At 43.3% G+C, this 25,735-nt stretch overlaps 1 protein-coding gene across 1 annotated transcript in view; it reads right to left on the minus strand.

Annotated features, from left to right (window-relative positions):
- CFAP44 (cilia and flagella associated protein 44) overlaps positions 1–25,735 on the minus strand; it is a 58,377-nt gene that overhangs the window by 4,102 nt on the left and 28,540 nt on the right. The window contains exons 19-33 of the mRNA XM_063126920.1: positions 25,176–25,446; positions 24,829–24,884; positions 23,604–23,766; positions 21,564–21,694; positions 18,086–18,288; positions 16,305–16,500; positions 14,398–14,575; positions 10,568–11,089; positions 9,809–10,012; positions 7,520–7,715; positions 6,456–6,566; positions 4,378–4,508; positions 3,330–3,446; positions 2,728–2,929; positions 128–288 (exon numbers count right to left, since the gene is read on the minus strand). Of these exons, the coding sequence (XP_062982990.1) occupies positions 128–288; positions 2,728–2,929; positions 3,330–3,446; positions 4,378–4,508; positions 6,456–6,566; positions 7,520–7,715; positions 9,809–10,012; positions 10,568–11,089; positions 14,398–14,575; positions 16,305–16,500; positions 18,086–18,288; positions 21,564–21,694; positions 23,604–23,766; positions 24,829–24,884; positions 25,176–25,446 (2,842 nt within the window). The remainder of the gene's footprint in view (positions 1–127; positions 289–2,727; positions 2,930–3,329; positions 3,447–4,377; positions 4,509–6,455; positions 6,567–7,519; positions 7,716–9,808; positions 10,013–10,567; positions 11,090–14,397; positions 14,576–16,304; positions 16,501–18,085; positions 18,289–21,563; positions 21,695–23,603; positions 23,767–24,828; positions 24,885–25,175; positions 25,447–25,735) is intronic.

Genomic DNA, 25,735 nt, shown 5'->3' on the forward strand with positions numbered 1-25,735 from the left:
ACAGAGGAAACACTCCTTTTTATACCCCTTATCCAGCCCTGCCCTTGGCCACTCCCAAAACCAACCCACATGCTACCTCTGTAGGACTCCTGGCTGCGTCACACTGTGCTTCCGTATCGAGACCTACCTCCCATGTTTTTATTTCCATGGCATGAGCTTGCTCTTTTTCCATCGTTTTCATCCTGAGCTCTTCTAGGTTTGTGTTAACAGAAAGAGTCTGCAGGGCTTCCAAGTCCACTATCCGACCAAATTTCATCATCATCAACTGATTGCATTTCTCTTCCAGTCCTAACAAGATGAAAGCTTTGAATTTAAATCATTCATGTCTTTGTGTTCTCCTTATTTTCCTTTTCATTAACAAGGATCACTCCTCTGCATGTCCAACATCTCAGTCCTATAGATCTAACTGAACTACAGGGGAGAAACTGTAACTCAGTGGCTGAGCGCCTGCTCCGCCTGGATGGAGCAACGGCCTGATTCAGTATAAGGCAGCTTCCTATGTCCTTCATGTACAGCAGTCCCTGACGGGGCAACCCACAATTCTGCAAGTATCTTGTGTAACTCAATCTGTGCGAGACGGGAGGTAGAGGAACTTGTTTTGCAACAAAACGATGGGCCAGTGGCTTTGGGGGTGCTTTCCATCTCTATTTTTTTAAATTCATTACTTACATTTCTATAATGCCCAATAGCCAAAGCGTCAGAAAAGGTTGCTACAGCCTAGCCACAGTAGTGCATGTGCTGGTAACTTCCTGATTAAGTTACTGCAATGCACTCTATCGTGGGGCTGCCCTTGAAGACGACTCGGATGTTGCAGCTAGTGCAAAGTTTAGCAGCTAGACTGCTGCCCAGAACATCACGTAAAGACCATATGACACTGGTCTTAAAGGAAGTGCACTGGCTGCCTTTACACTTCTGGTCAGAATTCAAGGGCTTGACAATGACATTCAAAACCCTGAACGGCTTGGGACCTCAATACTTCAGGGAGCACTTCTCCCAATATATGCCTGCCCGAGATTTGAGATCTGTTGGAGGAGCCCTCCTCCGTGTCCCACCAGCAAGACATACATTATGGTGGGACGTGGGAGAAGGCTTTCTCTGTTGTGGCACCCCGGCTGTGGAATGCCCTCCCCTTGGAGGCCCAACTGGTGCTGACATTGGCCCCATTTCAGCACCAAGCTAAAATGTATGTTTTTATCAAAGCCTCTGAGAGCTAAATTTGCCTAAAAGCTGCACATAGCTTTAATTGCTTTTAGATTCTCTACTGGTTTTAGCTTGTTAATAAGTTTAATACATTTTTAACTTTGTATATTATTTATTGTTTTATACTATGTGAATTGAATTTTATCTGTACTCCGTCCTGAGATCCCAATGATATAACCACAAATGGATACAAATGTTTTAAATAAATAAATACAGGGCAATATTTTCCCAGCCTTTGGTTCGAACAGATTTTCTAGCTTTTAGGATCATTGCTGCAGAGGCCTGGGCCCAATTCCTCCATGCTGCCAACAGGCCCTGTGTACAGTGCTGGGAACACTATAGATGGTATTGTTGTGATTATTTTAGAATGGCTGTGATCAGACAACATGATAGTCAATGGTGGGGTAGTAATCAACTCGAGAGTTGTTTATCTAGGCGGTACTCCCCACATGACATGATAATAATCAACCATGGTATGTCTTAGGATCAGCATTGAGTTGACTATTAGTCCACAGTGAGTTGACCCACTGCCCTCGCTCCCCCTCTCGGTCCTCCCACTAGTATCCCATCGGCCATTGTTGCCAAAAATCTATCCTCCCATCTGAACTACAGTGGCAGCCGCTGCTTTGACCACTCTTGCCTTGCGACTCTGTGGCTGACGAAATAACCAACGGTGGCCGAGGAAATAACCAACATGACACGATAACCAACAGTGGTTCAAACAGCCAACTCTGCACAGCATTGGTTATTTGCATTGGTTATTTGGGACAAATGATCAACCATTGGTCAAAAACCTCGCACAACACAACGTGATAACCCACTGTGGGTTAAATAACCAACTGTTGACTATTTAAATCACTGCTGGTTATCGTGTTGTCCAAACCCAGTCAATTTCTATTTTTAATAGAAAATAGAAATATTTTAAATAGAAAACCACATGGAGGTTTTCTTTAACTGAAAAGTTGGATGGAAATGTTTTAAACAAGCAAGCAACCACAGTGGTCCATAGGATAGGGCCCACAATAACCTCAACTGTTTATTACATACGTTCATCATTTCAAGTTCACAGAGGACATTTAGGTTGCTCAGGGTTGCTTCACACATTATGTCAGCCACTATTGGAGACTTGGTCAAAGGGGAGTTCACTCTGACATGGATCCACATGGCACATATGCATTGGATCAGAACACCAAATGTTCTGACCATGTACAGTATGGATACACATTAAAAATGTAATAACTGAAACAGCCTTAAGCTCCTATTTACAAGGTAGGGAAGGGCAGAAATTGTTTGAAGTGCTTTCACAGCCACCCAGAGCATCAGTGTCTGAGACCCTGTTTCTCCTGAAATCAATGCTTTGCATGGCACTTTTCACTTCTCTGTGCCAGTTCCTTTATTTGTAGAAAGAAGCAAGGACACATAGACCATATCTCCAGGCAATAGTGGCCAGTCATGCATGATGTGAAGACCGGAAAAAGCTTCCCCACACACCCTATAAAAAGTAACCTAGAATACGCAGCAACTCACGTTCAATCTTAATCACCATCTCCCTCCTGTCTCGAATGAGCTGTTTATGCTGCTCCCGGGCCGCCTTGTAGAGTTCCCTCTGTTCTAATTTTTCTTGCTGCAAGGCCATGATCCTGTCTTGCAAGTTCACCAAAGACTGGTTGGTAAACACCAAAGCCTGAGAGAGGTCTTGGGGGATTTCTCCATTCGATATATATTCCACCTGCCAGAAAGAACCACAAATTACAAACACACCCCAGTACAAATAAAAGTTATCTAAAGCAGACAGTTCTACACAGCTTGGGATCACTGCACCCCAGATATTCCTCAGAAGTACATGAGCTGCCCCCAATCCTCCAAGTCCACACTGAGCCTGTAGTAGCAAAACAATTCTTTCTGATCACGATATTTCAGACACATCATAATTATGGAGATGGGTGGAATTGATTTTAACCACATCCACTGTGAAGCAACATTGAAGAAAAAGGCATACAAGCCATGAGTGGAAACATAATAAAAATCAAGATCTCCAAAAGCCTCCCACAACTCTTTTTCTTTTTTGCAGTACTTTGGTTACCAAGGAGTCAAAAGTCAGAAACAGTAACACCGGACTGAGTCGTCACCTGATGAAGCTTTAGAGGCACCACTACGTGTAGCTCATTCAATCTCTGCTGCTTCTCCCTCTGATAGGCCTCCAGTTCCCAATCCGCTGCATCTAGGCTGGCTGCTACTACTTTCACCTGTTAAAACATAAAGCCATGTTCAAACAGCAAGACCGTACAGCATAGAGCTAAAACAACATGTAGGATCCAACCCATCCATGGCAAGGATGTCTGGGTTGCACAGAAAGATTCAGTCCACGAGCCTCTCCTGTGAATGTTCTCAAATATGCTTCATGAAGGGTTGAGTAACATGACTGTTTTAAGGTGCTGAAATGTGGGCCTGGATCAACCCACATTGCAATTCAGTCCTTGGGGACACATGCAATTGATCCTCCACTGGAGCCACATCAGAGCTGCCCATGCTTTTGGCACATTGCTGCAAAGCTTCTTGGTGGTGGTGCATCAAGTGTATGGTGAGCTGTCATATGGCCATGACTGCTCCTCCAAAGACGGAACTAGCGTACACTTTTTCATGCCTAAAAGGGGGCTCAGATATGGGCCTGTTGGCCTGTTGTAAAAAGTTTTGGGGATACCAATACTACACGCGACTGTGTTATGACCTGTGGGAGCAACAATAAACTAAACTACTAAGCAATACTGCACACTTTATGAAATTACAGTAGAAAAAAGGTTGAGGCCACTCCAAGCCAAAACAGAAGGGCATGTTCTGTGAACGTTTTCTCTCCAATGAAAAGCTTCCTACTTTGAGGCAATTTTTGAGGTGGGAGTGAAAGGATTTGCACAGCAAGAATGCGATGGGATGTGCTCAATGTTCATCCTAGAGGAGTTAGTTTAGACCCATCAAAATGATAGGACTTATGTTAGACCAACCTTGGATACAATCTCATGTCCCCCACTCCCAACACACAATCCAATAACCCTCCTCTCCCTAGGGCTTTCACATTCCAATACAATCCCCAGCAAAACAGCACAGCCGCGCACTCAAGAAATACTCTATTGGCTTAAGCCAGACTGCTGGGTCATGCTGGAGTTGGAGAAGCCATTGCACCTTCTTGGCCAACGCGTCATATTCTTTCTTGACATTGTCAATCGTTTTCTTCTCCTCAACTAAGGCCTCTTCAATGTCGAGCCGTTTCTCTCGGAGCTGGAGTGTGTTTTCAAAGAGTCCCTCGTCACAGTCTGAGAATAGGAAGAGTTCAAAATTCATGGACTCCAAAATGGAACTGAGAGCGACCGCCACAATTTTAGCTTGGCTTGGTCTCCAGTCATTTTAAGGCAGCAATCAATGACTCAGAGAGCTTAACAGTGCAATCCGATGCATGTCTAAACAGAAGGAAGAACCACTGTGTTCAAGGAGACTCACTCCCAGGTAAGTGTCTTAAGGAGTAAGTCCCACTGAACGAAGCAAAACTTACTTCCAAGTAGACATGCATAAGATTGCTCTGCACTAATCCCAAGTGCTGCAGTAAGAAAGCCATTGGCTCCTTTGTTATAGACTTTAGAATTTCTGCCCTGTGAATAAATGTGTCGGGGGAGAGAGAAAGCAGGAGGATGCTAAAAACGCAAAAGGTTTTGAGAGATTCTGGCTTCCAGCTCTCAGCATGCTGTCAAAAAACACAAGATTCTAACAGAATGCAAAGTTCACATTTCAATGGAATCCCTCTTTTTAGACTCGGGGCCAGGTTCTATCTATATGTGATCCGGCTCATTCCCACTAAAAACTGTTGATGTGAGTGGGCATGTACTGTTAAAGGAGGGGACTTCTAAGAGGCCACCCTTCCTCTTCCTCTTCCATGGAACTGAGAGTGACCACCACAATTTTAGCTTGGCTCGGTCTCAAGTCATTTTAAGACAGCAGCCTAGGAATCAGAGAGCCTAACAGCGCAACCCAGACGGCAGCTTGCTCAGTGATGTGTGTGCATCCATGTGCATGTGTGCATGCTTGCACATGTACTTATTCATCAGATGGTCTACAAAACAAACTCCACCAAACAGAAATACTATAGAAGCATCCCAATGCTGTGGTTGTTTAGCGGATCTGTGACCTTAAATCACTCCACTGGCTGCCAATTAGTTTCTGGGCGAAGTACAAAGTGTTGGTTATTACCTTTAGAGCCCTACGTGGTTTGGGTCCAAGTTACCTGCAGGATTGCCTTCCCCCGTACAATCCGCCCCACACACTCAGGTCCTCTGGTGAGAATTTACTAAAGCCTCCAAAACTAGGTTGACAACTGTTACTCAGAGGACCTTTTCTTCTGCCACCCCCAGCAGGTGGAATGGCCTGCCGGAAGAGATTCGTCAACTTAATACTCTCTCCAAGTTTAAGACCGCCATAAAGACTGATCTCTTCCAGCAGGTCTACCCAGATGAATTGTAAATCTAAGAATTTTAAGATGTCATGATTGTTATTTTAATATTGTATTGGTTTTACATGCTCTTTTAATCAGTGTTACATATTTTATTTATATTGTATTGTTGTATTTAATGTTGTTCCCCGCCTCAATAGAAGCGGGGAAGAAATACATTATATAATCTAAATTCATATGAACAAAGAGAGGTCACTTGCCCTTGTGGTGGCGATTTACAACTCTGTTCCTGAGAAACCAAAGTTAAAAATCTGGTGAGAGGAAATTATTGCCTGAACTCACTAGATGGCAGCAAAAGGCTTAGCTGTAGATTTGGGCCACTAGAGATTTCTATTCAGAAAACTTAGAAAATTAACACTTAGAAAATTAAAATTCTAAAAGACTGTGAAATTCTTCCCAGGGGCTTCTCTGTCCTCTTGGGAAAAGACATCAAGGCTTCACATCACACATAACTTGGTACTTATTTAGTGTTAACTCCTTCAAATCGCTAACAACACTAGCTACCGTATTAGCACAACACCTCCTAAGCAACCAGAGCTATTATCTGTATTGTAAAGACAAAAAAAACTGGGCTTCTGGAGAGTTGTTGGTTTCTCGATATGTGTGAGCGTATTCTAACAGTAACAGATGGCACTGGCACATACATTATCAAGAATTTCTTCAATCTGAAATGAAGTTTCTTTTTTCAAATGTTGATGCACAACTGTCTCCAAAGATGAGGTGAAACCAGAGATGAGCAGGAAGAGATAGCAAGACTTACTTTTTGGACACACCGTGTCATCAAAGACTTCATCCTCGGAGCCTGACTCTTCCTCATCGCTCTCCAAACTAGACTCCTCATCGCTCTCTTCCTCACTCTCTTCGTCGTCATCTGGGATGAGAAAGCACCATTACTATGCAGGTCACTCCTGCTCACATGGCAGAGTTCACATATCCATCATGAGTGACCCCAGATAAATATTCAAAACCCCATGCAGTCCTTTCCAAAGCACCATCCATTAAAACCATCAAAGTCTGCAACGTGTTTCATATCCCGACCCAGACATTCACCAGGCAGCACAAAGCAAATTGCTAAACCAACACAGCCACACAAAGTCAGGGGATTCTGTTACAACACACTATTCACTCAGGGCACTGGATTAGGGCTAAGATTAAGGATGAGTGTGCTTTCTCTCCTCAAAGGTTTACGATCCATGTACTCAGAAAGCTGATCTTTGGTGAAATGTGACCAAACCAGTTTTTCAGATGACTGATGGTGATTAGGTTCAGTTTCCAGTACTGAAATGTTGGAAAACATGGTAAAGCTTTCAGAACAAAAAGGCAACAAATAAGAATTCTTGCCAAACTTGTAGTGAGAGGAAAGTTATGCTGCATGGGGGCGTGTTTTCATGCTAACAAGGTGCTTCCATTAGTAAACAAAGCCGATGGGAGCTGGTGTGGTATAGTGGATGGAGCGTTGGTTCTACTGCGAGGATAAAATGGAGAAGAGGAGGACCATGTAAAGCCACCTTGGGTTCCTTGCAGGAGGAAAAAAGGCAGGATATAAATGTAATAAATGCATAAATGTAAAAAATAATGAAGTGAATATTTAAACATAATTATCGTCACTGTATTATTCTACGACTGGTATTATTTGCTGTAACTTCTCAGCAGCCACCATCCAGAAAGAATGCTAATGAGCCCCTTTCCAGGGAATATCTGGATACATCAACAGAAGTCAGTAGGTGGGACATGGATAGTTCACTTCCACCTCCATAACAATGTAGAGCTTTTTAAAAGAAGTTATGCATGACACCCACATGAAAATGAAACAATGTTTCCAACCTCCTTCGCGTTCCACCTCTTTCTTCTTTACACGCTTGATCCGCTTCTTGAAGACTTTAGTGAGAAATGCAGCAAATTTGTTGTTTTCTCCTAAGGATGCTTGGAAATTGGCATAGAGGGTCTTCTCTCGTTCCTGGAGCTTTGCAATTTCTGCTTTCTTATCCTCTATTAGTTCAAGATAGCTATTTAATTTGTGCTGTCAAAAAGGAAAGGGCAGGAGCATCTAAAAGAACCACTAAAACACTTGTGTTCTACACAACTGTCAGCTTTTATTAAATGTTCTTTCGATTCTTTCTTACACAAATAGCTTCTTTTGTTTTAAACTGCCTTTGAGCCTTTCCTACAATGTGTGAATGTTGTTAATGCAGGACAGAAAATGGAAGAGAGCCCTATTCTTCACATCCATATTATAGATATGGCACATACAAAAACTGATTTAAATACCATAGGTGAAAATGTCATGAGATTTCTGGAGCATGAGATTTCCAGTTAGGAATCCACTAAGCAAGGGACTTCAGATGCCATTTCAGAGGTCTAAGCTAGCCCTGCACATGAAACCGCATGCTGGCCCCATCTCCACTGATGACACAGGGACTGCTCATCCAGATGATGTCTTTGTGCATACGACCTGTATGCATCTGAGCCAAAATCATGTAGGTGATTCCCCAGGGAACTCTGGGAAACAACCATGTGACTTCGATCAGTGCACATTGGGCCCATTCAGATGTGCCATTTCTGCACGGATGGCAGAGGTGAGCCAGCATTCCGGCTTCATGCATAGGGCTGGACTGGACCTCTGAGGCATTGTCTCAACTGACACTATGAAAATGTTTCCATCAATTTTGCAATACATAGCAGAAAATAAATGTTCCTGAGCCATTTATTTCATTGCAATTTAATTTACATTCAATTTACATTTAATTTGTCAAAAGAGAAGCTGCAGCTAAAAGCTAAGCCAACTCCAAATTCTAATTCATGCGCATGCCATATCTACAGGCTCAAAGGTATACCCGTTTTTAGTACTCTGTAAGTGAAAAAGGAAAGCTTAGGTGATACATGATACAGGAAACTGTCAGTCCAATCCTATGTATGTTTACTTTGAACCAAGTCCCACTGAGTTAAAGTAGACTTATTGCCAAGTCAGTGTACAAAAGGATTCCAGATCCAGATCCCAGGGCGATGCACAAGTTTCTGAAAATGATTTTTGAGGTTATTATTGGTCCCTAATGGAAGAAGGGAAGCAATAGAATAGTCTTCATACAGATAATCTAAAAACAGGACAACAAATCTAAATGAATAGAAGCAAGAAGATTGCTGAAACAGATGCAAACCTTCCAATCGATGAAAGGGCTTTATGGAAGACTGCTCTTCTTCTGAGCAGAGATCTTCATGTTTATAAGTACTCCCTGGAACTGAGGTGCTAGTGAAAGAGCCCCCCAAAGCAGCTGTGATGGCATATGGGGTGGGGGTAGACAACCAAGCTGTTGATTCACATACTTGCCTCCTTTACATCTGAACTGGCAGCTAGGGTCTAACTTTTATGCCAAGATGTACCTGGGAGTGACGGGGGTGGGAACTTCCCCCACCCTTCTCTTTACCTTGCAGTGCTTCAGCATTGGAAACACTGCTCTGCCCAGCCTGGAGAGAATTCCCACTCACTTCTGGCATGAGAGCCAGTCTGGGAGAAATGTGCCAGGAGCAACACTGCATGGAGAGGCACGATAAGGGAGGGCCCAGGCCCCCTCAGCCATGCATAAATTTTGGGTAAAAATTAGGCATTCCTGTCTACCATCTGCTTTATGGGCTTCTTCACACAAGCAAAATAAAGTACGCTCGTGACTGGCCACTCACAGAAATTTGAGGGTCCTTTTCACGATGTTGGCAACCTCCTCCATGTCTCCTGCGCCTCCCCCTCCCCCCCCAGTAATTTCGTTTTTTAAAAAACAACAACTGTGATATCCAGATTCTGCGGAAATATCTCAGGATTTCCTATCACATACAGGGGAAGTTGTGCTACAAATCACCCACTAGAGGGCACAGTTCCATTCAGGGCTAGGAGCAGCGAGAGGAGGGAAGTTTTCCAGTACAGACCACGTGGTTGCCTCTCTCCAGATGTAACATTTGTGCAAGAGAAGCAGGAAACTACTTAATCTAAAGCCCTGGTAAGGATACATGATTTCCCCTTAATCTAAAGGAGCCCCATATGTGAGTGGAGCAGGCCCCATGGAGACCCAAGGTGTCTGCCCTGTCACATTATTATACACACAGCCTTGGGCATGTACTACATACTTGCATTTCCTCCTCCTCACTGGCGAAGCTGTTGACACGGTCCTGAAGAATGTTCTCGTGTTTTTCAAAGTTCTTCAGGAGAAGCAGCTCTTCAAACCAAGTGATGTGGCGCAGGTCAGCCGTTTTCATCTGTATGTCCAGCTTCAGTTTTTGGTGACGCAGAAGGCGAAGTTCAGCATCAAAGGTGACCATGAGTTCATCAATCTGGAGAGACGTGGTGCAGGGCAAAGGCAGCAAGAGATTAACCTCAATGATATTCTTAAAAAGAGCAGCTTTCTACTAAATTAATAGCTTCAAACAGCATTACTGTAGTTCAAAACCAGTATTTTATTAATAAGGCAATGTATGTCACTCTGGAACCATTTTGTTTCATTTGCCAGGAAATGAGAAATATCTAAAAAGGATACTTGTTCTTCACCTACTTCTAAAACATGCCTTCTGACGGGTGGCTAGACTAATATAAATTCTCCCAGGAGTATTGGCATAGGGGATCAAACAACAACTAAAGAAGAAAATCCACTACATTCTGTATTACTGTTGATATAACTCAGCTTTCTCTTAGAAACGGAACAGCAAATATATGAAAATGATATGTGGAGGCCAAATAGGAACAAAACATCAAAATGCTTCTTGCTTTTGTATTGTCATTTGCAGATGTACTGCCTGACATATCAAAGTGTCTGAGACTTAGAGAATGGATTTCACTAGCAAGCAGAGGATGCCCAGTCAGCTTGGAGACATTTTATTTTACTCTCTTACCCTCTTGATCAAAGTCTCCTGCATGTGAATGCTTCTGATCTCCTCCCTCTTCGCGATTTCCAGTCCCTGCTCTGTTGGTTCTGCTAGGCCAATCTCAAATGATTTCACTGCCGCCGCCGCTGCAATTCCAGATGATGCTTTCATTGATTTCATACTTGTAGCTCGGGCGATAATATCTAGTTCCTTTACTGAAGCGGTAAGAAGAAACCCTCCTCCAAACCCCCCAAGATTCGCAGCCTCTAGTGAAGGAGCGAGTGATGTGGTCTCTTTCAGCTTCACACGGTTTTCTAGTTCCTGGCTGAACTTGAAAAGCACTTCATGGTCATACTGGAATTGCTTCTCTGGGGTCTCCTCAGGAAGAAGATGAGGAATCGGGGGAATAGGGAAATGTTTGGATGGATGCAAGGAAGACTGTATAGATTTTAGTTCTTGTACCACACACTGGATCTCTTCAATAATAGTCACCTTGAGGTCACGGAGGGACACTATCCATTTGTTCATAGCCAGTTTCTTCTCGTGGATCTGAAAAGAGGAGGGCAGGTTGCTTCAACTTGGCAAAGCAGCTAAATTAAAGAGGCAGTGGTTTTCTAAAACATTGTTTTGAATAGTAAAAATGCTGCACAAATTAGGGGTAGATTCCACCTAAAGTTCTACTTTAGGGTTAGGGTTAGGGTTGATGAACTTAATCCCCATTCATTTCAATGGGCCTACTGCAAGTAGAACTTCAGTTGGATTCCACCCAAAGTATTTGCTGCTGGTTGGACTCAATGGCCTTATAGGCCCCTTCCAACTCTACTATTCTATGATACTTTTGCTAATGGTTGCCATAAAAAGGCTGACAGTCACCAATAGGTACCACATCGGAGATAGTCAGGATGTCTGAACTGATTCCCCTAACAACTCGGAAATCTTAAATATAATTAGACATTTTGATCGTCGTAAAGCAAATACTTGGCAAGAAGAGTATAGTTGCTGTAAATAACGCCCACATTATTTCAAAAGAACTATCACAAATCTCCTGTGCTTGTTAAAAGCACTCCAGGAATTTGATGCTGGGCTTCAACAGACCCCAATTAAGTCTTAGTATAAAACAAATTAAGAAATATAATTGGCAATGACTCCACCCAAAGGCAGAGGGGCTGGATACAAATCTAGGTTCTCCACACTAGGGACCCCCAGGCATGCCCATCAGCACCAGCAACAAGCCTGGATGGAAGTAACAGGGAGGAGGCAAGAACGCTGGGGAATCCAGGCTAGAGGACAGCCACTTTCAGGCCTTCCATCCCTCGAGAAAGGGACGAGGCCTGGGAGGAGAGACCTGGCCCTGGAAGGATAGAAGTCCCAGACCTCATCTGAACGAACTGCTCAACCTGGAGCTCTCTGAGGTAGCGCAACGCCTTGCCCTCCTGCTAGCAGGGCTGGTGACAGACTATTTTGCGCCCCAGGCAAGGCAAGCTACTTGTACCCCCCCATCCCCCCAAAATTGCCAACTTCGATTCAGCTGTTGAAGAAGAGTTTCTGAAATATTGTATTTTCTTTTTATTATGTTTTTTTCTTAAAACAGCTAATTTGTATAAAACTGTGACCCTTAAAGGTCAGTACTGCGCCTCTCTGAGGTCTGTGCCCTAGGCGGCTGCCTAGTTGGCCTAATGGTAGCGCCGGCCCTGCCTGCTAGGGGTCCCTTCATGCCCTGCGGATTCCACCAGAGATCATGACAGGACACTTTAAAACAGCAACAGTGTCACGTGATTTCTGCTTTCAAAACAAGAGTTTTGAAACTTCACCGAAGGATTAATCACTTTGTTACGGGCAGAGAATGAAAATTGGCATATGTTAGGAGAGAAAAGCCCTGTTCAGGTATTCAAAAAGGGATTGACAGCAACGTACGAGGCACTGAAGGCCTTGGATAGCTCCTTTAGAGTTCTGACTGCTTCTGACTGAGGCCCAGAGTGCATTCACCACCCCAACTGACATTGGAGTCACTAGCCTCCACTGGTGTGAGAAGGAGCACTCCAGCCCTGCCTCTCTCCTCCACCATGTTTATTGCTCTGTACTGATGAAGGCCGGCTGTCTGAAAAGGAGGACTTCCTGTCTCCATGGAAGCTTTGAAAAAGCCATGTTCTGGCTCGTGTGGAGAGTCCTCCTGGATACAGGAGACTCTCCTCTTCAAAACATTGTCCCACACAAGTATGGACCAAAAAAAGAGACAAAGGAATGCTCTTTCTCCTCACATGTTGCTGGCAACCCCTCTTTTTTTTAAGACTTGGACAGGGCTACGATTTGGCATATTTTCAAACTCTTTGGGAGTCAACTATGACCCCGAATGTACAGCAAGGTTAAACAGATTCTGTGAAATGAACTGACCACAGTATATTCGGACACTGAATTCAGATATCAATGTGCTTGGAGTAATCTCTAAATTCTAATTCGATTGTGCCAAAAAAAATTAAAAACTGCTTTAGAAAGTTTGTTTCCTCTTTTTCTCTGGCTTTGTAAGTAACTAGGAAATTATTTAAAATTTCCATTCTGTGGCATAATGCAAACAAATCACTTATTCGCAAAATCTATCAAAAAACAAAGGAAAAGCAAATGAAGGAATAGCAAATCCTAATGCAACAAAAGTAAAAAATAACAACTGTCCAAATGCCTACTTGTTACATAGTTTAAAGCATATAAAATTTCAAATTCAGAATACATTTACTTTAACACTAAAGCTAAAGTATCATCAGTATGCAGAATATATTCAGCTCTACCTCTTATTTGCATCTATACATCCCAGGGAATCTTTGAGCCAGTGTCTAGAGGCTGCTTTCGGGTGGACGAGAGTGAATAAGCTGAAACTTAATCTAGACAAGATGGAGGTATTGTGGGTTAGGAAACAATTACACTGGGATGGAGTTTACAACTGGTCTTAGGTGGGGGTCACACGCTCCTTTGAAAGATCAAGTACATAGTCTAGGAGCCTTCCTGGGAGTGGTGTACAAGATAAAATCAAAACAGAACAAAACACCTTAAAACTGATTTTTAAAAGAAGCAAAATGAAAAGTGAGCCGCAGCTGGTCATTAAAGAAAGGCTTCCTGGAACAATGACATTTTCAGGAGGCGCCGAAAGGAATACAAAGTTGTTGCCTGCCTGACCTCCAGAGGCCAAGGATTCCACAGGAGGGGGGCTACTACACTGAAGGCTACCTGGGCGTTGGTGAGAGCAAGGTGGTCAAATTATATTACGACTCTCCTGCATTAGCTGCACTGGTTTCCAAGCCCAATGTAAAGCATTGGTTCTGCCCTTTAAAGCCTTAAAAGTTTAAGACTAAGTTACATGAAGGACTGTCTTCAATCCTATCAGTCCGCCTGTACTTTGAGATCAGCAAGAGAGACTTTCTCACTTGCCACCTTTGAGGACAGTTAAGTAGGTGAACATAAGAGAGGGCCTTTTCTGTAGTGGCCCTGTACTTCTGGAATATGTTGCCATCAGTGGCCTATCAGAACCCTTCATTGCAGGTTTTCAGAAAGGCCCTAAAGAATAGTACTTGCTCACTCCGGCCTTCCCTGGTTATGTTTTACTGGACTGGTTATGTTTTACTGGACTGGTACTGCTATTGTAGCTACAAATATAATGTAGGTTTTTATGAATGTTTACTGCTTTACTTCTGGTTTTTTATTATATGAATTTATTCTTGTAAGCCGCCCTGGGAGGGCTTCTGCCCCAAAAGGTAGCCTAAAAATATTTCAAATAAATAAATAAAATAACAGTTTGTTTTTCTTCCACTGCATGGGGAAGAACAAGGGGAAATGAAATCACATGATCCAAATCAACTCTTTTTACTTACAGCCACTTCTAGAGATGCCAGCTGGTTCATTTTCTTATAAGCATTTATTCTCATATGTTCAGGAATTTTGTAGTTAGTAGCAGTTTTCAGTTTGAAGTCCCCCATGTTCTCTTGGGCTTCTTTGATATTCTCCAAATCTTGGGGGTCCTCATAGTCATCACTTGGTTTGCTCTTGAATCTGCCAAGCATCAATAAAGAATATCACCTATTGGCCCAAGGAACAATAACAGCTCACCTTATTTGATATTGTTCAGTCATCGAAGAAGAGAACCACTTAGACTGCTCAATTCGCCTCTCTGGGGCCAGAACCAGACCTTTTGGTACCCAAGGGAGAAAATACAAATGGCAACTCCCCCCTTCCCCCCCCCACTTAAATTGGGGCACAATCTGCTGGGAAGTTGTTCTCTTGTGTCATCCCCATGGAAATGAAATTCCATTGGGTTTGTGCAGGGAGAACATCAAAATGGATTGGATCCCAGTGTATCAGATCTATCTTTATCCTTACCCATACAAGCGACCAAATCTACAGCTGGAGGCAACCACCTCACCTCACCTCATATAGTGCTCCCATAGTTGTGCTTAACTAGCTCAGAGGAGGTACCTCCAGTCCTGTGGAGCATTTTACAAGGAGAAGTATGACGCAGCAAAAGCGTAAACACTGCTCACATTAATAAATCACACTTTGGCTGGGCTGGTGTTGGTGTTGTTGGGGAACCCTATTTGGGTATAAGTGAATTTCAGAAATCCAGCAAAGGTTGACATCCACATAGGAATGCTGACAACTCCTTAAAATAAGGGCATCCACCTATACAGCAGTCATTTAGATATTTCTTTATTATATCCCACTTTACCTTTTCAAGAAAATTCAGAGAAGTTTGTATGTGGCTTCCAGTGAACTCCCATCCAGACACTTATCAAGTGAAGTCCCTATTCCTCTCCATTTACGCTATAGGATTAAGTGCTCCCAGGCCAATCACTAGGACTCCCGCCCACACACACACAAAATATGATCATCAAAATTCACCCATTTCTTGCTGAAAAATTGGAAACTATTTAGTAGTTACTCTTAGACATTTAAAAGGTCAGTCTGAAGTTGCTAAGATTTCCATTCGGATGACGTTAGTCGCCACAAATGCACTTCTATCATTCACTATAGGGCTGTCTAAACACTTGGAAAGTCCTTGGGTGGGTGTGCAGTGATGCGGTGTCAATTCTAACATGACGCTGCAATTGTGCAGGCCTTTCTAACAAAGCTGCAGGGCGGAAACGTTGGGGAGTTACCCCGACTTTTTTCTCGGGAGTGAGGTGAGGATGGCAAAATGATGTCAAGACAGCCCTTTGCCTCACTCCGGAGTCACAGCAGAGGCGTAGCCGGATGGTCCCCAGTGGAAGGTGACCTGCGATTGGTCGCCTTCCACCAGGAAAAGGGCGGAGGTGGCTTCAATCCCCGGATGGCCGCTCAGAAACCTCACGCTCCCTCCTCGGCATTGGGATTACCCGATGCCACCCTAGAGGAGAGAAAGTGCAGGGTTTTCAACAGACACGGCACCAACCCGGCACCATGAAGACACTCTCTATGACATGTACAATAAGTATTTCAGAAACTATAGCCACTCTGAAGAAAAAACTTTTGAACCCCTCCGAAGAGGGATAAAGGAACAGGTTCTGCACGTTTCTAATGTTCCATCCAACCCTGGAACTTGAAAACACACAACCATTGCTGTATGCGACTTTTCTCCTTTCTGCTCCTCACAATCTCCTGCTAGGCCATTTCTTCCTCCCCAACCATACAACTTTATGAAATTATAAAGTCATGATAGAGGCATTTATGAGCCAACCATTTGTTTACTATCCTCAACAAAGTGCCACAAAAAGGTAATTAAAAATGATAACAATTTGGGACTTACAAGTCATCCCACTCATTCTTTCTTTGCTGAATCTTAGCTTTGGCTCTGTCTGCTTTTTCAATAATTTTCCTGAGTTTTTCCATTCGATTTTCAACAATACGGCTTGCCACTGTTTGCGTGTGAGACTTTCTAAACACCCTTTCTGTCTCCGATTCTTCCTCAGCAAGGACGTTCATCTGGGATGAAAATATGGTTCCTGCAGAAAGATATATTAAAAATAAAATATTGTAACATGTTCCTGTCTGCATCATCCATACTTTAAGCTTTTATTTCAGCATTGCTTCAAACATTAGGAAGAAAATGTAAGAACCTTTCTAAAAAAACCACCTTTTAAAACTCCACCTTTATTGGGTTCCACCAACCTAAACAACGTTACACCCACTCTGCTTCCATGAGTGGTTAGATGTTTCCAGGGCAGTGCTATGTTGGTTTGGCTTCCTTTAGATGGGAGTAGACTAAAGTCTTATGTCATTTTGGGGGTAATATTTGTAGTGCATAAGTGAAGGCACACAGCACATGCATTCCTATCAGGCTAACAGGTCCACAACCCAACATCAGATCTTCAGAGGGAGGCACACTGCACCTCAAGATGCTTTCACCCTCCACCTGGCTTTTCTCTCGCCTTCTGCTATTTCTTATGCACACACACACAAGCCACTTACTGATCAAGGGGCTGGAGCAGCTCCCCTATAAGGGAAGGTTACAACAGCTGGGATTGTTTAGCTTGGAAAAAAGAGGGGTAAGGGGAGACATGGGGCCTGCCTTCACGGCACTGCTTTGGCACTGCTCTGTTTCTAAGAGCTCCATCACACCTGCACGTTTGCCCTGGTTTACCCTCGAACTATCTGCCCTCGTTTCCATAGCGTATGAAAGCCTGAGCTACTTACACCTTTGCGCTTTTACGTTTCATTCATTTTTACACTGCTCCTCTCGTGCGCACCAGCCACCAGCGTATTGCTGTCCTTCTGTTGAGATGCACATCCACCCCCCCAGATCTCCTCTGTACCTCCCCTTACAGTTCATTGGTTGGTGGTAGTTGGGTACTGCACCCTCCCTCCATGGTTATTCCCTGTTGCCTAGGCTATGCTCGTTCCCCTGGAGGCTTTGGAGTGTGAATATACTAAAGTCAGAAGCAGGCTTACCTTTGAGTCAACGCCATTGAACAGAGAGAGACTGACTTCTGAATAAACAGAAGACCTCAGAAGTAAGCATGGGGTTGCAGAGCACTTCTTTCCAGTTTGCTGTTTTAAGACTTAAACAAGAAAGCTTCTGAGCAACCACACTATTAAAAATCAGTTCTACATGTGTTTACTCAGAAGTAAGTCTCTCTGTTCAATGGGGTTTACTCAAAGGGAAGCATGCATGGGATTTTAGTATGATTGGGATGTAAATGCAGTTGAAATCAATGGGATTTACTCTTGAGTAAGGGAACCAGTAGATCTGTAGTTTACGAACTTGAAGATGCACAGCTTCCCATGAAGATCGATCCTTCATACTAGGATTTTTATTTCTTCTTCTTCATTTTAGACAGCCATAAACTGAACTTCCAAACTTACTGACAGTTCTAATAAACCTTCAAATTTCAGAAAATCTAGTTTGTATGAATGAAAAGCCTTATAAATACTATTCCATTATATTTCCAAGTATCATTATAAAGCTATCTAAAGATATAAATGTCTATCAATATATAACCATAAAAGCTTATGCAAGGTGAATGTAGGGGAAAATATTATTATGATTGCAATACTGCTGCCACACTTATGTCTTCTACAGACTCTTACTGAGATCTCTTTGGCTCTCTTTTCTCAGCTCTCCTTCTTTTCCTTTCCACTCAAATTTGCTCATTCTCCTCTTTCCTCCTTGACTTTGTTTTCCTTGTTTGTAGAAACTTTCGGAGATTGACAACAGTCTGTATGTGGAGATTCGATGGTTACTTCTCATGGCACAGACCACAATTGTGTCATATTCCAAATTGCCCCGGAACCTGAGGGATCAAAGCAAAGATATTAGTATTTAAGGTCACGAGGCTGTTCCTTAAGAGCTTTCAAGTTGCCTCAGAAATGATCATCCTTTAGGTGGAGGGAACGGGGCCCTTCTTTATGGAAGAAAGAGTTGCCAAGGAATGTTCCTCAACTTTGTTGGGGCTGGTGCTTGAAACAGAATTGTACAATATAGTCTCTGATTCTTTTCCGCCACCTCCCGCCATTCTCACAACCACCCACTCCTATCGCCTAAGAAATATGGCTGCCAAGACTGTGTGGTACTGCATTATTCCACTCCCAGAGCTATTGGGTTGTCCCCTGCTCCTGAGCTTCAGGGGAGACATGGACTGTAACAAATAATATTGCCCTAACTAGAAATACCAACGGGATGGTATATGGTATTATGCACCAGGGTATCAGATGCTCTGCAAAACTATAATCTCGAAATACAGAATCATAAAAGGAATCTAGTGGGTCAGTCCAGTCAAACCCCTTTCATTGATATCTCTATACCTAACGCTTCCCCAAATCATTGCCATTATTGGATTTTATTTTCCTGAGGTCTGTTCAGATTTGTTTGTTTGTTTTATTTAGAAATGTCTACCTTGTTTTTCTTTATAAATAAATCCAAAAACACTAAATTAATTACCAAAGTAATAATTAAAATAATAAAAACAAGGAGATAAAAACTGCATTTAAAGGTCTTGCAGCATGCCTGGAGCTTAGGAGAAAGGGAGCCAACTGCACCTCTTTAGGGAGGGTGTCCTGCAATCTTGATGCTACAATAATAATAAAAAAAGACATTGTGGAGGTAATTTCAGATGTTTAGCTTATCTCCAGGCCAACAAACAGCTGCCAATCCATGGGAGCTGTGTTTCAAGTGAGGAGGTTAGCTGATATTTTTGTTTATGTTTTGTGACCCCTCTGGAGCCGTTGGGGCACTGGATGCTTCCAGATGAAGCTCTTATCATGCCACCACCTTGCCTCGTTCACAGAATTTTATTGGGGACGGGGTGAGTGGGTTAAACTACTTTGTCTTCCAGCCCCCATCTATACAACAACGGGATTGCTCCTCATTGAATATAAACCCAAATTTTCGTAGATTCGAATCTACGCAAAGCGCGTCACACTGCAGCAGTTATTAATGTGCACATACGGGGCTAAAGAACGCTAAAGCTTTATCTGCGAAGTTCCGTAGATTCATATAGGAGGAAAACTGAGGGGGGAAAGGAACGAGGCAGCAGAGGAGGATGCGAGAGGGGGACTGAACTCTCGCTGCCCATTCCCCCCTCTTTGTTATAATTTTAAAAGCTCTATCTGCCAGTTCCCCTTATAGGAAGAAAACCGAGTGAGGAAAGAAACGAGGCAGCAGACGAGAATGCGAGCAGGGGACTCAACACATGTCCTCCCTCTCTCGCTGCCCGTTCCTCCCTCTTTATTTTAATTTTAAAAGCTCTCTAAGGCGGGAAATCGGCCAATCACTTTGTCCTACCCTAAAAGTTACACCCACATTTCAAAATACGATTTAACTCCCCCAAGGACACATAACTATAATGCGGTGCAAACTTGAAGGTTGATCCAAAAGTCACGGTAAATTGTAACTACAAATATGCTCATTATCAGGTTAAAAACCCAGCACTGTGGCAAATGGGCGGCTGCGTCATGTGTCCTGTAACACGAATCTGCGCATTTAGGTGGAGGCAAAGAAGCCATATAGACATCCCCCCATTTATAGCCCTCTCATGTTTTCCCACTGATTCTTCCATCTTTTTTCTTATGAGAAAAATATCCATTATGGGGAAAAAGACAAGGCCTTTTGACTGATAGTGCTAGGAGGCCTCTGTCTGGAAGCACCCACCGTCACATGTTCCATCTCTGAGTGAAGACTGTCAGCCATGGTTACTAAAAACATCTCAGCTCCATGTTCAATCTGAGAATTAGACTGGTTGGCCCTCAACACCCGGAAGAATGCAGGTGCTCTTAGAACTGCAGAAGCCCATACAGATGAGGGGAAAGGAAGTGAGCAGTGGTCTGCAATCCTAGTAATGAAATGGCAGGCCTGTTCACAGGGTCACTGCACTGGCCCACTGCTCAACTGCATGTGACAACTGGAGATAGAAAAGGTAGAGGGCATGATAGAACTAATTTGGCAGGGCCATCCTAAATCAGTGCAGAAGTCCAGTGCAGTAGAGCAGTTTTCCTGCTATGAGGAGTGCAAGTGCTGGGACTTCAGGAGCAATTTGCAGCTACTGCTATCAAAAGTGAAACAGAGGCTGGGGATCATGTTCTCTCTTAAGAACAGTCTCCCTCTCCTTCTATCCCCCTCCCCACTCCCAACAATCTCTTGCACGCCAAGAAAGTGAGGTTGGAGGCCATGAGCAGGAATTCAGCAAGCAGCCCGTGGAGGAAGACAATGCTCAGTTCCTGCCCTTTGGGTCAATGTCTAGAGAAGCTGGCCAAGCCCACCACGAGCTCCTTCTCTACCACTATTCACTGCCATGGAGCCCGTGTCTTCTTTTTCAGGATCTCCAACTGATGTGCAATGCTAACCTCTCAGCTGATGGCAGTGCTGGCACCAAGCCGGTCTCCTTTGCTCACTTCTTCCAGAGTTAGGCTCCTTGGGCGAGTGGGTAAGTGGGACTAGAGTTGATCAACAGCGTTGGTAGTGACATGGGCTAGGGGAAGGGAAGTACTCTTTCCCTCATTCCACCTTTTGTGTACTCAGCATCAAGAGTGTACACAATAGGTTTGGACAGGAGCCATTCTTTGTGCTCATCCGCCAACCAGAAGGCTGGCAGTGAACCTGCGGTGGGGGGAGAGGAAGTTTAGGAAGGGGCCAAATCTGAAAAGTGTTGAGAAACCCTGGCCAATCCTCCCCCATACTATTTATTTATTTATTTATTACATTTTTATACCACCCAATAGCCGAAGCTCTCTGGGCGGTTCACATACTAGTCCAATGTTCACCAATAGCGGCCTTCTATTTTGATGGAGAACAAAAAAGTACACGGCATTTTTTTTTTAAAAAAAAAAGTGTTTGAGAAAAGCTGGTAGTTATTAAACAGGTGGACACAACTCACGCAACACACACGCACATACATTCAGGCTTGCTCATCTCGGATCAAACTGAGAGCAACCCTAGAAGAAACAAAGCTTGGAAAGACTACAGTTTTCATAGAAAGCCGTCTAGCTTTTTTATTTTGCTCAATGGCAAAATCTTAGGAAATGAAAAAATCTCTCCCAGGAAACGAGGGACATAAGGAAAAACGGCACTAACCGCTCCTGTAGTTTTCGCAGCCCAATGCGATGTTTTTCCTGTTCCCATGCCAACTCCTTCATCACAAGCCGGATCTTGTTTGCTGTCTTCCTATCCATCTCTGCACGAATTCTGTGGTCCAACTCAAATTGCTGCATAATTGGAAAAGTAATACTGGATTTGGTCGCTTATCATTTCTTGGAGCAGTGTGAGAAGTTCCAGGGGCAACAGTACCTGAGTCTGGTTTCCTCTGGAGGAGCACTGAGGAATTACAGCACTTGCGTAATATTTGGTTTATTTATAAATATAAAAATAGAGCATAACCAGAGGTTGGCCACATACACACTCCCACCAGACAGCTGTTCTGCTGCAACACATTAGTTCTCCAGAGAGAACAACTCTGCCCCCCTAGTCTTTTTGCTCACAGGTCTCTCTCTGTGCTCCGCCTCTCTATCTCCCTCCATCTCAAACTGCTGTTTCTTCTCTCTCTCTCTCTCCCACCCACCCATCACATAACATACATCATTCGCTCTTCTGCCTAGATCTCTATATCATGAAATCGTTGTGTAACAATTAACTCTCATGAAGAACATTCCCTGGCCACTCCAAACCACTAAGAACTATTAACATGATTTTGCTGGTTGATTTGTTAAATTTATATCCCATCTTTCCCTCAAAGAGCCCAAGGTGGTGTACATGATTCTCCTCCTCTCCATTTTATCCTCACAAGAACCCTGAGCGGTAGATTAGGCTGAGGGTCAGTGAGTGGCCCAAAGACACCTAGTCATCTTCATGGCAGAGTGGGGACTAAAACACGGGGCTCCCCAGTCCTAGTCCTACATACTACCCATGACAACATATTGGCCCTGTTCAGACAACATGCTAAACCATGACGGTTAAGCATTTTGAGCTAAACATTATGGCGTAGCATGTTCTGTGAACCATGATTTAGCGTGTTGTGTTAACCGTTCCTAACCATGGTGACTACATAACCACAGTTTAAACACGCTCACTAACCACTGGCTGCAAAAGGGTTAGTGGCCTAACCATGGCTTAGCGTGTTGTCTGAACAGGCCCAATGGCTCTCAAATCCCAGATTGTGATCAGGCTTTGCTTTAGAGCAGCCTCCTCTAATGTGGGTCCCTCCAGATGTTTCAGACCACAACTCCCATCAGCTCCAGCCAACATGGCCAATGGTTAGGATGATGGGAGCTGTAATACAAACATCTGAAGAGGGAAATGGGGGACTTGGCCAATGAGGGCACAGGAACAATGTAAAGAACGCCCTGAGCCCTCACTGGTCATATTGTCCCACCACATCCTGGCAGTGTCTGATTGGTTCAGGTTGCTGCTACCCATAATGCAAGGTGTGTTTTTTCTTTCAACATGGATTTCCAGAGTGCAAGCAGGCTTAGCTATGGTGCTTCCTTTCACCAGTAGGGCTGGCCCGCAGGGTGAGGAAGAAGATGGCAGCAGCTACGGCAGGCTTGCTTGGCACCTACATTATATGCCTTTAGATGCCAGGTGAAGACCTTTTTATTCTCCCAGCATTTTAACAGTCTATAAATAAATTTTAACTTGGTGTTTTAAAATTTGTAATTTTGCATTGCTGCTGTTTTTATCTGGTTGAGCTTTTATATTGTATTTTATATTATGGTTTTATACTGTTGTTTTATACTTTGAACGGTTTTAATTTTTGTGACTCGCCCAGAGAGCTCCGGCTATTGGGCGGTATAGAAATGCAATAAATAAATAAATAAATAAATAGCAAGGATGGGCCTTCCTGAGCCTCTGGGACCTCAGCAGCTGCCCGCTCATGCCAACCGCTGGTGCCAGGCCTGCTTCGCCATTTCAACTAATGGGAGTAAACATGTAAGCAGTGGGCTCCCTTTTAGTGGTTGAGGTTTTGGTTTATTGCTTTATAGGTGTTGCAAACCAACCTGAGCGCTTAGGACAGAAATTCAAATAAGATAAATATCGACCCGTTGTAAAACCTCAGGGTACACAAGGCGTGAATTCCTATAAGAAAACACACACACACCAAAAACCACCCATACATACTGCTCTGTGAAGCTGCATGTGCTTGGGCAGTTCATCGTTCATCTGGAGCAGATCCTGAAACGCATGCCTCAGAGTGGTCAGTTCTTGTCTCTTCATAAGTTTCTTCTGTTCTGCTGCCCTCATTATATCATCATATTCCTTTTTTTGCTTGGCATTCTCAATACTAGAAATGGGAGAAAATAAATAAAGAGCAGACAGAACATCTAGGAATAAATACAGATTAAAATTCTGAAGTTCTGCCTAAATGAAGGCATAGCATTTCCTTATGTACTAAGACTTTGGGAACAGAAACTAGGTATCTACAAAATCCAGACTAAGCACTTTGGAATAAGATCTATCTTTTGTTTATGTTGCCGTACAAAACACAAAGCATGCTGATAATACAGTATAAAAGAGCCAGTGTGGTGTAGTGGCTAAGGTGTTGGGCCGGGATGTTGGGAGATCCGGGTTCTAGTGCCCACTCGGCCATGGAAACGCCCTGGGTGACTGTGAGCCAGTCACAGACTCTCAGCCCAACCCACCTCACAGGGTTGTTGCTGTTGTGAGAATAAAATGGAGAGGAGGAGGATTATGTACACCACCTTGGGTTCCTTGGAGGAAAAAGGTGGGAAATAAATGAAATAAATAAATAATAAATAAATAAACATTGAAACAAATTGCAGTTGCATGATATTAGATTATTAGGGAGCCTGACGGGCCGATGGAACGGTAAACCTTTTATGAGCTCCTGAAAGGGAGGCCTAGAAGCGTTATTACTCTCTTCAAATTGGCAAGATATTTGAGATATGTTCATTCTAAATGTTTGGTGAGATTTCTCTGCAGGCGAAAAGCTTTGAACTGTGTTGCAGAGAGCTGAAAGAAGCTGTAAAAAATTTACTTTCGTTTTCGTAGAAACGCAGCTCGGACTGCTAACAGTAAATCATAGCTATCGGAGTGTAGAAAACCCTTTATGGATTGAAGGAATGATTCCCCTCTGAAGAGCGAGTGAGCCTTTTGGAGATTAACTAGACGTTTGCAACTCGCAGCACGTGGACAGCTACTACCTGGCATTCCAGGTGCCTGCCCAGAAGAGAAAGAGAGATTTGAGGAGAATAGCAACAGGACTTGCCAGTGTGTTACATTGGGTTAGGGATGCCCCTCCATTTGAAAGAAGCCATCTAGTAAAACCAGTGGCTGACCGAGGACCCAAAGGCAAAACTTAACAACTCACTCTCAGTACTCTTACCTGTAAGCACTAGGATCCTCAATATCTTCTGCTGCTCTCTCTCTATCAAGGCCTCTCTGTAGAAGAATGAAATTAAACAATTGATGGCCTTGTCCATCAACAGCTGCCATGGTAGTTCCTGAGGTTAATGTAAAACTTCATGCAGCTTCTCACAAGCACAGTACTGTGTACAATGGTGATTTTCTAATAATAAGACCTCCTCCCCTCCCCAAGGAAGTGGACATTATTAGCTGAAAAGATACACATGTGGTTTTATTGAGGAGAAAGTGCTGAAAGTTTCTCAGTCAATATGCACTTAAAAATGAGGAAAGGCCTATAGGATAATGTCTGTCCTGATTGTTACTTACTCTTGGAGAGGGCACCTTAGTCTTCAACACTTTCTTAACTTCCTCAGCAGAAAGGATGTTATAAGTAAAGATGTTGCCATCTGCCCCACAGGTCACCAGAAACCGATCATCAAAACTTGGGTAGAGCCCTTCAATTTTCCCATAGTCATTATCATGTAGGTTGAACAACCAGTATCCAGCCATATTATCCAATGCGAGTTCTCTGTGGTGGAGAGGGTAAATCCTCACTGCTCCGTTCTCCATCCCACAGAACATTAGTAAACCGGTGGAGCTGTAAATGCAATCAAAATTAAAACAGCTGAAGGCAATTCTTTCTCCATAACACCCTATAAAATTGACAACTAAATCTGTTTAGATAATAATTCCTGCATTGAGCAGGGGGTTGGACTCGATGGCCTTATAGGCCCCTTCCAACTCTACTATTCTATGATTCTAATGCAGAAGGCCAGGTTAATGCAGAATACTAATATATTTATTATGATAGAATTATAGAATTTATAAACAACTCCAGATTAAGAAATATCAGAGTGGTGTACAATAAAATAAAACGTAATGAGTGA

The sequence above is a fragment of the Elgaria multicarinata genome, chromosome 5, assembly GCF_023053635.1.
Source record: "Elgaria multicarinata webbii isolate HBS135686 ecotype San Diego chromosome 5, rElgMul1.1.pri, whole genome shotgun sequence".
In the NCBI taxonomy this organism is placed as follows: domain Eukaryota; kingdom Metazoa; phylum Chordata; class Lepidosauria; order Squamata; family Anguidae; genus Elgaria; species Elgaria multicarinata.